This window comes from Diadema setosum, chromosome 13 (genome assembly GCF_964275005.1).
Source record: "Diadema setosum chromosome 13, eeDiaSeto1, whole genome shotgun sequence".
In the NCBI taxonomy this organism is placed as follows: Eukaryota; Metazoa; Echinodermata; class Echinoidea; order Diadematoida; family Diadematidae; genus Diadema; species Diadema setosum.
The window spans coordinates 3,223,223-3,234,841 of NC_092697.1; the positions used below are offsets into that span (position 1 = coordinate 3,223,223).

General features: G+C 38.8%; 1 protein-coding gene across 1 annotated transcript; it reads left to right on the forward strand.

Moving 5' to 3' along the window:
• Positions 1 to 159: 159 nt before the first annotated feature.
• LOC140237087 (aminopeptidase O-like) lies at positions 160 to 11,171 on the forward strand. The gene is made up of 11 exons (XM_072317027.1): positions 160 to 1,277; positions 1,835 to 2,001; positions 2,385 to 2,553; positions 3,131 to 3,370; positions 3,976 to 4,162; positions 4,449 to 4,667; positions 5,728 to 5,876; positions 6,241 to 6,364; positions 7,210 to 7,311; positions 7,811 to 8,014; positions 8,582 to 11,171. The coding sequence occupies exons 1-11, from the start codon at positions 160 to 162 to the stop codon at positions 8,786 to 8,788; spliced, it is 2,886 nt and encodes a 961-aa protein (XP_072173128.1). The 3' UTR covers positions 8,789 to 11,171.
• The last annotated feature ends 448 nt before the right edge of the window (positions 11,172 to 11,619 follow it).

Here is an 11,619-nt window from a genome sequence, read left to right on the forward strand (position 1 = left end):
GGTTCAGGTTCAAGGCGAGAACGCGGATATTTCTTTGATCAAGACTTGTAAAAAGTTGTTTTGTCGATCCATTAGGGGGGGGGGGGGGGAATGCAACTTACCGGCATTAGCTTTGTTTTGTCTGTACATTTGAGTGAAAAGTAAGAGAAAGTGCAGACGATGTGGAACTTTGACCCAGGTGGAATGGAGCCTTCCTCTAATGATTTACCCCTAATGTCGAACATCAAGGACATCAGGGTACGACACTATCTGATGGAACTGAAGGTCGATCTCACCCAGAGAATATTTTCTGGCAGTGTCACCTTATTCCTTGAAAAACCAAGTAAAGCGGAGCTTGCAAGATGTCGAAAAGCAGATTCAGTGAGTGGAGAAGGTGTACCTCTGACAAATGAAAATGATTCTTCAACCAGGAGAGAGGGTCAGCCCATGTGTACCACCAGCTCAGTCTGTAATTTGGAGGAGATTAGGCAAAATAAAAGCTGTCCTGCTGCTGCTAGAAAACCTACCCAAACAGGAACAGATTCATGCGACACTGAAAATCAAGAATGTTTCCAAGTTGGCATTTTAACTCCTGAAACATGTTCCCATAACTCATCAATGGAAGGAGTGTTAATATCTGAGGATTGTCCAGAGAAAGTTAAGGAGACTGACCACCACCATAATAAGTCACACCAATTAGCAGAATGTGACAACCACTCTCAAGGTCAGGATTACTCAAACTCCACACCGCTGAAAGAAATGAAGAGGTTGGCATCGTTGCCAGAGGAGTTTGTTCTCATCCTTGACAGCTGCGAAATTGATGTGCACTCCGTGACGGAAGTTATTGTGGACCAAAGCAAATTGAAACCTGAAAAATTTTCCAGCAATAACTGCACTCCTTTCAAGACAACAGCTCCCGATCATGAAACATGTGGAGGAGATGAAGATGGAGAAATAGATCAAAATATCCAAACAACTACAAACTCAATATATAACAGACAGCGGGGAGAGACATGTATCTCAGGCGCAGGCGAGACTGCCAAAAGTTCTACAGTAGGTCACTCATTGTGCAATATATTTTGTTACGAATCATGTGACTTCACATCGAGGAGGGAGCAATTCCTAGCCAGCCGTCTAATGACCAAGAGAGACATAAGCTTTGAGGTTCAACCCTGGTGTGTCAGAATTTGGAAATCTGGTGTCAGAGATGTGAACGACTTCCCAGCAGTCATCAATATTCAGTACAACACACGACCCTGCGGAAAATCCCTCACGTGGGCTCATGATCAAGATGGCAAGTAAGTTGTTATTAAACTACATCTGAAGGGCATGAAATGCCAAATGGGAATGAATGGATAAAAAGTAAACAGCAACTGCAAATATTTAAAGTTTATCTATTAATCTAAGAAGATATGGCAGCTGGTATTGTTGTAACATTGTTAGACATGCAAGGCATAATATATATGAACACTTTATTTCCACTTCCATATTCTGGGATTTATCATCCATCGTGACTATACTTGCAGGGCTTATCTGCAGCGAAAGGGAACAATATCATTCCAAGTAAAATCGTAAGGCAGTACAAGTGCTTTTGAAGAATTGCAGACCAATAAATGTCATGACCGTCTCAGTCAATCGCCTTCTGTGAGATTTGAATTCAGATAATCACTTCAAATATTATGGTGATTTTTTTTTTGTTGCATTAAACAAAATAAAATAGAGGGTTGATCGTTCATTGCCATGTGCTTTAATGAAGTTATTGCAGAAGATGGTTCTCTCCTTATAATTTCCCATTTTTTCCCTTCTTTTTCTGTATGGATATTCTCCCATCGTATTTTTCTTCTCTTTCATGAAGTCCTTGCGTGTTCACTCAGGGGGCATGGATCAACAACCGGTCTCTGTTTCCGTGCCAGGAGCCCCCGGGTGCCATGGCAACCTGGCAAGCTATCATCCAGGCACCGGAGGAGCTCACAGTGCTGATGAGTGGTGATGAGGTTGGCAGAGTCATCGTCCACAGAGATGGTAAGTCAGAGCAAGTGCACAGAGAGAGATAGCTTCCCCAACAAGATGGAGCCGTAAGTTTTTCAGTTTATGGTCATTGTCTAGGATGTCATTTCAGATGGAAAAAAAAAAAAATCTCCAGGTAAGCTGTTTTCATTCAGGAAAGAAGATGATTAAGCTGATTGAACAGGAATATTTTATACTTCCAATTTCTTTAAACTAGCAATGACTGTAAAATTGTAATCTATCTAAGGATAGCTATTTCAGGCATGCTTTATAATATGCAACTTATTTACATGTACTTTGCAATTGCAGCAGAGACCAGTTTGTGAAGGTAAGCTGTGTAGAATATCTGAATGTACCCGCAAACTAAACTTTCACAAATTTGTTCTCCCGATATACAGGACTGGTGTCCACCATCCACTTTACAGACATGCTGCAGCCCAGTTCCATTGTTGCCATAGCAATTGGCCAGTGGAAGTGCCATGATATACCAGTCTCCATGTCTTTCCCGGAATGTGATGATGAAGAAAAGAAGCAGTCTCCTTTTAATCTACCTCAAATCAGGAACAGGTGAAGATATGCTGTTTGTTTGAGTTCCTAAAATTATTTCCCTACTTTTGTTTCCCAAGATAAGATCAAGCTTTCTTGCATCAAAATGGATACTAGTTTTGTACGAGGTTAGGATATGTATGAGCTGCACCAGAGACTTAAAAAGCAAACAATATTAATTTAAAGGGATGGTACAGTATTGGTTGAGATGAGAATTGGGCTTTTAACTTTTTGCGAGATACCAAGAAAACACTTATGATATAGTACAGAGCATACCATTTTAAGAGGAATTCAAAGTTTATTTGATGAAAATCAGGTTTGGAATGACTGAAACATCCAAAAACAAAGTAAAGCAAAGCAATTGTAATAAAGTGTGGGTCCCACACTTTATTAGAATCGCTCTTTTTGGATATCTCAGCCATTTCAAAACCAATTTTCATCAAATAAACGTTGAATTCCTCATAGAATTACATACTCTTTCATATTTCATAAGAGGTTTCTCATTATCTCACCGAAAAATGTTAGAAACCTGAAATTAGGTCTCAACCAAAACTGTACGATCCCTTTAATGTGCTGTTTTTCCTCCTATTACCATTAGACCACAAGATGTGGTGTGTAGGCATGAGGAATGGCCGTGTCGCATCCAGCGTACTGACCAACCCATTCTCCCGTCCCGCATCATTGCCCCGCCCTCCCTCTTCCAGTCGGCGGTATCAGAGTTTGCAGACTACTTGCCCAGGTGTCTGGAGGCAGTCTTCAACCTCCTGGGAGCACACCCGTTCTCTCGTCTGGATCTCCTCGTCTTGCCACGCTGCTTTGCAAGTCTTGGTCTAGCAAGGTAATCTGTCACTATATTTCAATCCAAAACTGAGAAGCGTCGTCATCACTTATAATAGCCAGAGCCGATATCATCATAACAACCAGTGATGATTATATGATAGGGTACAGGACTGATAGAGCTGCTATAGAGGTGTAGTTTTCATCTCCTCCATGATGTCCTTCCCTCGTGTTCTGTAGTAAAGTAGTAATTGTATTCATGCAGGGGAATAAAGGGTTAGCTTTGCAGCATAGAATGTAAGTCAGAATGTTACAAACCATCTGGGAAAAACTCTACTTTGACTTCAGTTGTTGCCAAAGGTCTCTTGGTAATCAACAGACTAGGCAGATTTAAAACATGTTAAATTTATTTTTTCTTAAAGAAAAAAAGATCTGTGCCTTTGATGTCTCCATATTATGTAAGATGGATACAACCAAAAAAAAAGCAGAAAAATATTGATTCTGTGGTGTATTTGAGAATACAATGAAAACCAAAACCAAAATATATATTCTGAACTGGTCACCGGACATGAACTTCGAATAAAAATGCTGTTATGATGTGTATGTCACAGTCATCACTATGCATTGCTTTCTGTGGATTTATACAATGTATTTTAACCCTTTCAGCCCCAGTCTGATCTTCCTCTCTCAGTCTCTCCTCGCTGGGGATGGGAGCTTCCAACCCCGACTGGCCCACGAGATCAGCCACTCCTGGTTTGGCATTCTCATTGGGGCGTTGGATTGGACGGAAGAGTGGCTTAGCGAGGGATTCGCCACTTTCATGGAGGACCCTGTACATGCTCTGGCTAAGAATGTGAGTCTTGTTTTCCATTCATTTTCTCAGCTACGTGTGAAACACCTAATACAGATAGTCTCATTTAGTAATCGGGAGCTGGTAGTTGGGCTCGCATAGGTATATATGCACAAGGAATGAGAGATTGATGCATAGCAAATGAGATGGTTTTCTTGACAGATACCTCTATTCATATTGTTTCAGTGTTAATGTTTACATTTTTGCTACCAACTTGAAAAAAACAAATGCTGGTCAAGTCTTTCTCAATACACATATTTCATTGAAACATATTTTCCCAATTGAACAGTGGACCAGAAAGGAGTACCAGGACCACTCAGACCTCAGAGCCTTGATCCGCTACCGGTCCCTGAAGGCGGAGCTGGAAAACACAGAGGCAGAGCTTCAGATCATGAGGCCCATGGCAAGTGAGACTCCGCCCACTTCCAGTCAAGAGGGAAGTGAGGTTAACTATGTGAAGAATGGCCTCAACCCAGACAAGTGGTTCCTTCAAGTACACTACCTCAAGGTACACTTCCCATATAATATGTTGGTTTCAATTTAGATGATATCTTAGTACAGTGCTCTCCTGTTATAACGAACGCTGTTATAATGAAATTCCGGTTACAACGAAATAAAAATTCAGGCTGTAGCATTGGATCAGCTCTGTTTTTTATTGTTGCTTTGTTCGGTTATAACAAAATTTCAATATAATGAAAGAAACTGCCTGTCCCGAGGACTTCGTAATAATGGGAGTCCACTACAAAAAAGTATTGTTGCTTTTTTACCCAGACAACATACATTACATGTTTAGGGTGACGTGCCTCTGAGCAACAGCTGTCCATATTTCTTTTTTTTTTTGTCAGCCCAGATCACCATGTAACTTACTGTATACACCAAATATTTTGTGAGGTTTTATTTTCGTGAATTTACGAGTCAGCTGCTATTTGCAATATTAGTAACACGCGAAAATATTGACTCTGATTCTGATATGAATGTGACGTACGCATACACATTTCTCCATTCAGTACAGGACTCCACGATCGCGAATTTAACCACTTGCAAAATTGTTGGGAAGTCTCAATGCGCGAAAATTTAGACTCCCAAAACATATGGTGTATACAGTACTCCTTTCCATATTCAATTCAATTCAATAGTTTATTTATTTTCATCAAAGATGAAAGAGAAAACATGATTCAAAGCCATACAAACTGTCAATTTGACTTTCATTTATTTATTTCCTGTGCCATTCTTATAAAGGTGTAATATATTTGTATTGCATTGTGTATTGTTATACTTGTATAGTCTGTTTCTTCGTCCAAATAAAAATGATAAAAAGGTAATTTCTTGCTGCCTTCTTCCACAACAGTAGAATTATAAATAAACTAGATTACTTAAACTGAGCTTTGTAATATTATATTTTTTATGTTTCTTCATTTTTTACTTGTTTCTTAACCCATCGAGGACGAGCCCCGAGCATACTCGAGCAGTTGTCTATGGGAAATGCATGTTGTAGCAAAATCAGTCCGTCCTCAACGGGTTAAGATTTATATGCTTTGACTTGGTTGGCTGTCTCCTGAAACCAACAGGGCTACTTCCTTCTATGTCACCTCGCCAAGCATCTCTCCTTCGACAAGATGCTGAGTTTCATCTGTCTGTACGTTCACCGCTACCACGGGCAGCTTGTGCTCTCCAGGGACATTTTCCAGCTCCTCTTTGAGACGTACCCTGAGCTCACGTGAGTATAAAATCTCTCCCTTCTGCATGTTATGATAGTGGACCACCCTTTTACATGACCTTCAACACACAAACGAGGAGTGGCGGAGGTATAGAAACATACAAACTGATCCATCCCAAGTCTTTGACCTGATGTTGAGGATCATTTTTACTCCAAAGATTAAGACCTACTTAGATGGGTAAGATGGGGTTAGTGCACTACTTCTAATATGCTCTTAGTACATACACAGCAAGTGAGTTCTAGTAATATTGTGAGAGCATCATTACATGAGTTCAAAGCTGCATTGTATCATTATGTAAATCATTTTGCATCAGATGTGAGATTACCTCTTATTTTTTTTTCTTTTGTACATTATGCAATACAGTTGTCATGGCATCACCATGGAGAACATCTACTCTGATTGGTTGGATAAACCTGGCATGCCTACCAGCTTGACGGCAGAGATGTTCAGTGAAAGCAATGCCCTCATTGCACAAGTCAAGCAAGAGGTATGCACATACCACTCACTATATACCACATACCGGTTTCAGACTTCCCAACCAGTCTGAATTTTGACCATTCCCAGCTCTTGTTTCAATAGGAGTTTCCTACTATATACGCCATACATTTAGCGAGTCTAATTTTTCGCAAATCGGGACTTCCTGATGATTTTGCAAGTGGTTAGATTCACGATCGTAGAATGCAGTACTGAACGGAGATATTACTAGTGTGTATGAGTGTATGTCACATTCATATCGGGATCAGAGTCAATATTTTTGCATGTCTTTAAATTCACGAATAGTACCTACCTTGCAAAATTCGCGAAAATGAAAACCTTGCAAAATATTTGGCCTCTTTTGGCAACAGTATAAAACTGCCTTTGACATTTTATGCAGACAAGTTACCATGATAGTGACAGAGGTAAGGACAAACATAAGTTTCAGGATATTCAAAACTAGTATTGATTAACATTACAGTACCAGTATCTCATTATCATCAATTTATCACTGTATTTAGGCCTAAGTTCATTTTTTTTTTAATCTATGCTAAAATAAAACGCTCTGTTGTAACAGTTTGACTTACTTTTCTAGAGCTATTAGCACACTTCAATCAAATGAAAAATCAGGTGTGTGAAATGTGGTGACGACACTAAACAATTCTTCATGCTGATTGAGGGATCTTGTTTGCACTGCTGCAAATAATGATAAGCTGCATAAAGGGAGGAATGTATGGACCTCATACAAAGTAGAAGGAGTATATTATAAATCAATTTCTCCCTCTTTTTTTATTGTTTCTGATTTTGAATTTCAGTTGAATTTTTTCCCTTGCTTCTTGCCTCGTATACTTTCTACAGTTTGATAAATGGGTGGCTTTCAACAAAAGTCATATGAAGTCCAAGAGCAGGAAGAAAAAGAAGAGGAAGCTAATGCAGTCAGGAGAAGTACCATCCTCAAACGTAAGAAACTGTTCAAGTCCTTAGCCTAAGTGTTATGTCATGAGGCTACAATCAAGACCATTAATCCATACCTATAAATGTTGTTTGTACCTCTTTAAAAAACTTGGTACTTTTTAGAGAGTGTTTATTCCTTGGAAAAAAGCACAAGCTATTGTTGATAACTAATGTACTCTATATGTTTTCAATCCATTTCTATGCGACCATCAGATAAGTTTAGATAAACCCTCTCTGATTGTAGCGATGCAGTCTACAACATGAAGACCACTGTGATATCATAGGCATGCAGAGCATCCAACTTTAGAGACATTCATATGGTGTCAGCGGGTGAAAAAAAAAAAATTAAACTGTAGGCACACCATTTGGTATGTCACTGGGCCAACAAGTCATATCTTTAGTTATGGCAGATACTGCTTTTGCATGGCATGGTTACTTGAGAATGATTGTATTTTCGAGAACGTGTGTGGAGCAGAATTTCACACTAAATTGCAATTTCTCACAGTTGACAGCAGACCAACTCATTCTCCTCCTGGAATATCTTTTGGATGTTGTTGCCATGGCACCCAGGACTCTGGCGGAGCTCAAGGGCGCGTACCATCTGACGAGACAGAACGCCGAGGTTCGCCACAGATGGTGCGAACTGGTCGTGAAGCACAAACACAAGGAGTCCTACAACGATGTGTCCATTTTCCTATGGGAAGATCAGGTGTGTGTTAACCCTTTGTGTGTCATGAGTGCTGATTAACATAGAAAACCCCATAGCACTGTACACGTTGTACATATTCCATGGTACAGAAAGGGTTAAATTACTGCTCACAGACACCCAATGTTTTATTTTTTGATAAGATGGAAAATTGTTGTATGTAAGAGGCAAGAGGAGTGCGGTGGATTTCTATTTATTACTTTCATAGTTTGGGGGTACATGCTGCCAACTTTTAGATAAACAATAAAAAATTTCCCTCTTCCCTTTGGTCTGTGTGTGTCATTTTGGGGATCAAAGCAACGTCACCCCAATTTGAATATCCAGTTGCATTTTGTTTAATCATTACCAGCTATTTCTTAAATAGGGCTGTGAGTAAATCTAATGCTACGTTGTATGCTGCCCTTGTTCTTATGTGTCATTTCAAACAAGAATACACTGCATATAAGCACCTCCATGATGTATGTTGTGATCGATTAAAAAAAAGAAATAGATAAAATCTCTATAAAAAAAAAATCAAGTGGAGTGAAATCACTGATACAGAATAGAATCATCCTTCCTCCTATTCACCAGGCCATGGGAGTGTACTTGTATGGGGAACTGATGGCTTCAGAGGATTCCCAGCAGCAAGACCTGGCCAGACAGTGCTTCCAGGCCGTTGCCATGGAGATGGATCGCGGATGCTACCGCACTGTGCATGAGATGCTCTATGGAGAACCAGCGACGAGGGATGATGACTCCAAAAGAGGACTCATTGAATCAATTCTTCGTCATGAATAATACACTGCTTTAATTTCCTGATTAGGATTCTCAGATCAGTTGGTTTGGATATTCAGATCATGTCACACCCAAAAGGGTTGTTCATGTGAGCATCACTGAGTTGCTTGATTATTTCAAAGTTTTGTTGTATGACTCCCTAAATCTCAAGTTTAGAAGACTGCAGCAGATGTAAAACACTTGCGCCAGACTTGTATGTGGTTGTTCCAAAGTTTCACTGTTACTTCGCTCCTGGAGAGATGTAGCACTGGTTCCTAGTATGCCAAAGAATCACATTTCTAAATCCTCCTTAAAGCTCCTTTTTTGCGAAAATACAACTAACATTAAAGAGCTCCAATACTTGATATCTTAGAAACATGCCCACAACCTTCAGAGCTCACAAGACATTCTTATTGGAAATTTCAAGAGTAACAAGCACTTGCATGTGCAGCCCCTTAATTGTGGAACAATTGACCCATTGAGATTATGAACATTCTTGAGCTTTTTCAAATGTAAGGTCAAGACACATCTTTGTAAAAAAGAGTGTATTACTTCAAGCATTTCAGCTTTTCCAGCACAGACTGTGATTTGTAGATGTCCAGTTTCATGCATTTTATAGATTTATGATTATGATTTGTGGATGCTCTGATATATTGGTTCACAAAAGTCAAAGCCTGATGAAAAACTCTGAAATGGAATGTTCTTTTTTGCACTGCATGCATTCATCCTAAACCACTTATTCAATAGTTTCTTATACCTGGTAGTTTCATTGTAGCCCCCAACCCCCACAAGAATTTTGCGACAGTTCATCTTTCCTTGTGCAAACATAACATACATAGGTCGATATCTTCGCAACTGGCTCAAGAGAACAGGTTTGCAGGACCCACTATGAAATTAGACATGAAATATGAAAAGTTATGGAACTTTCCCACAAAACATGCATGTTTGTCACAACTACTGTAAAACACAATATTTTTGCGGCATGAAATTTTCGCAAGTTGCCTCTAACATTCAATGCGTATAGTGTAGACAACTTTCACATGCATTTTAATTTCGCGAATCTTGGCTCATATGAAATTCGTGAAATTAAAATGCATGCGAACATTCCTCGTTTTGCAGTACATATTATCCAAACTACTGTAAATCCCATACATTTCACAAGGTTTTTATTTTCACGAATTTTGGAAGTCTGGTGATTATTGCAAACTTTACAACACTCTAAAATATTAAATCTGAGCCAAACATGAATGTGACATGCAACTGCACATTGCTACATTCCTTATTGTACTCCATGATTGCCAATCTAACCAACCACGAAATTGTCGGAAAGTCCTGGGGGGCATTTCATGAAGGAACTTGTCGGATAAAATATCTGACAAGTCAATTATATCCGACAAGTTTTGAGAAATTCTTTAGTCTGATTGGCTGATTTCTCTGAACTTGTCGGATATATTTGACTTGTCGGACATTTTATACGACAAGTTCCTTCATGAAATGCCCCCCTGATTCACAAAAACATAGACTTGCTAACTATTTGGCGAATAAAGTAGATGAGGCGACAGTGTCATCACCTATCACTTGCACACAAAACCTGACTAATAGCAGTACTGTATAAGTAATGTTTAGTGCCTTTTCTAGCCAACACCCTTGTAATGAACAGAGCTGTTCAATGTTTGTATCATTTTGTTCTTGCTAATACTTGTTGCATACTATTTTCTTTGAGAAATAAACCTCATTCATACACAAGGAAGCAAATTGTGATTAAATTTAACTTTAGTTTTTCGGAGTTTGCGTCAATGGTTCAAGAGATGTCAATGGGACAATGAAATTGGCGAGATCTTCTTCAGATAATCTTTTTTACCATTATTTCAATTTTGAATCCTTGATACAGACTAAAATCCTTTTTTTCATATTTTGCTGATCTTTTTTACATTTTTAGAGATTTTGTTTTGTTTGTTTGTTTGTTTGTTTTTTTAACTCCGAACAGAATAGAATACCTGGTTTGTTCAGTTATGTTATAACGTAGTGTATCTGAGTGAAGTGTTATGGTGTACTGTGCATGTCATTATAACATGTTCCTACAAACTATTATACAACAAATCACCGCAAAATGTTTCACACCCTCTATGAAGTCCAAAGGATTTACAAATGTGAAAAAGGAAGACATGCAGCCATTGATACAAGTTTTATTTATTTACAAATATCAAAACATGTTTATTTTTTGCACATGCCATGTGACAATAAAAATAACTACAAATCACCAAGCCTGGTAGTGTTCTCTTTTCCGATCAAACACTTTCTTCGATACATAATCTTTTGTATCATGGGGCAAAAAAATAATTAAATGCATTATACAAAACCGAAAGTAAAATGAGACCTTATCTATAGGTCATGGGGGAAAAATCAACACTGCTACATATACATATATTAATGGTACATGTATTACATTCACTGGCTCTATAGAATGTAGTTGAATACAGGAAGAGTCATATTAAATCATTTGATAGAACCTAAAGGAGACCCTCAAGTAATGCCATTCATGGTTTGTAATGAGTACAGGCAACACAAGGAAATGAACATGTACAACCCAATTATCACGAAAGCACTGAAATAGACATTTTTCTTTGTAGTTCTGCAGCAACTAGCTACAATCCTCTGAAGAAGTGAATGACTGTAAATACGTGCAGTGTGGTTCCATCTGTATAACTCTGTCTCTACAGTACTTGGTGCTTCTGGCAACTTGAATGCATTCTGTGCCAATGGCAATTTCAGATGCAGAGACTGCTGTGGTTTAGGGACAACATTGCATCGTATAAATTCAACAGAGAGTGTTTTTGTTGGACAATAATTTGACA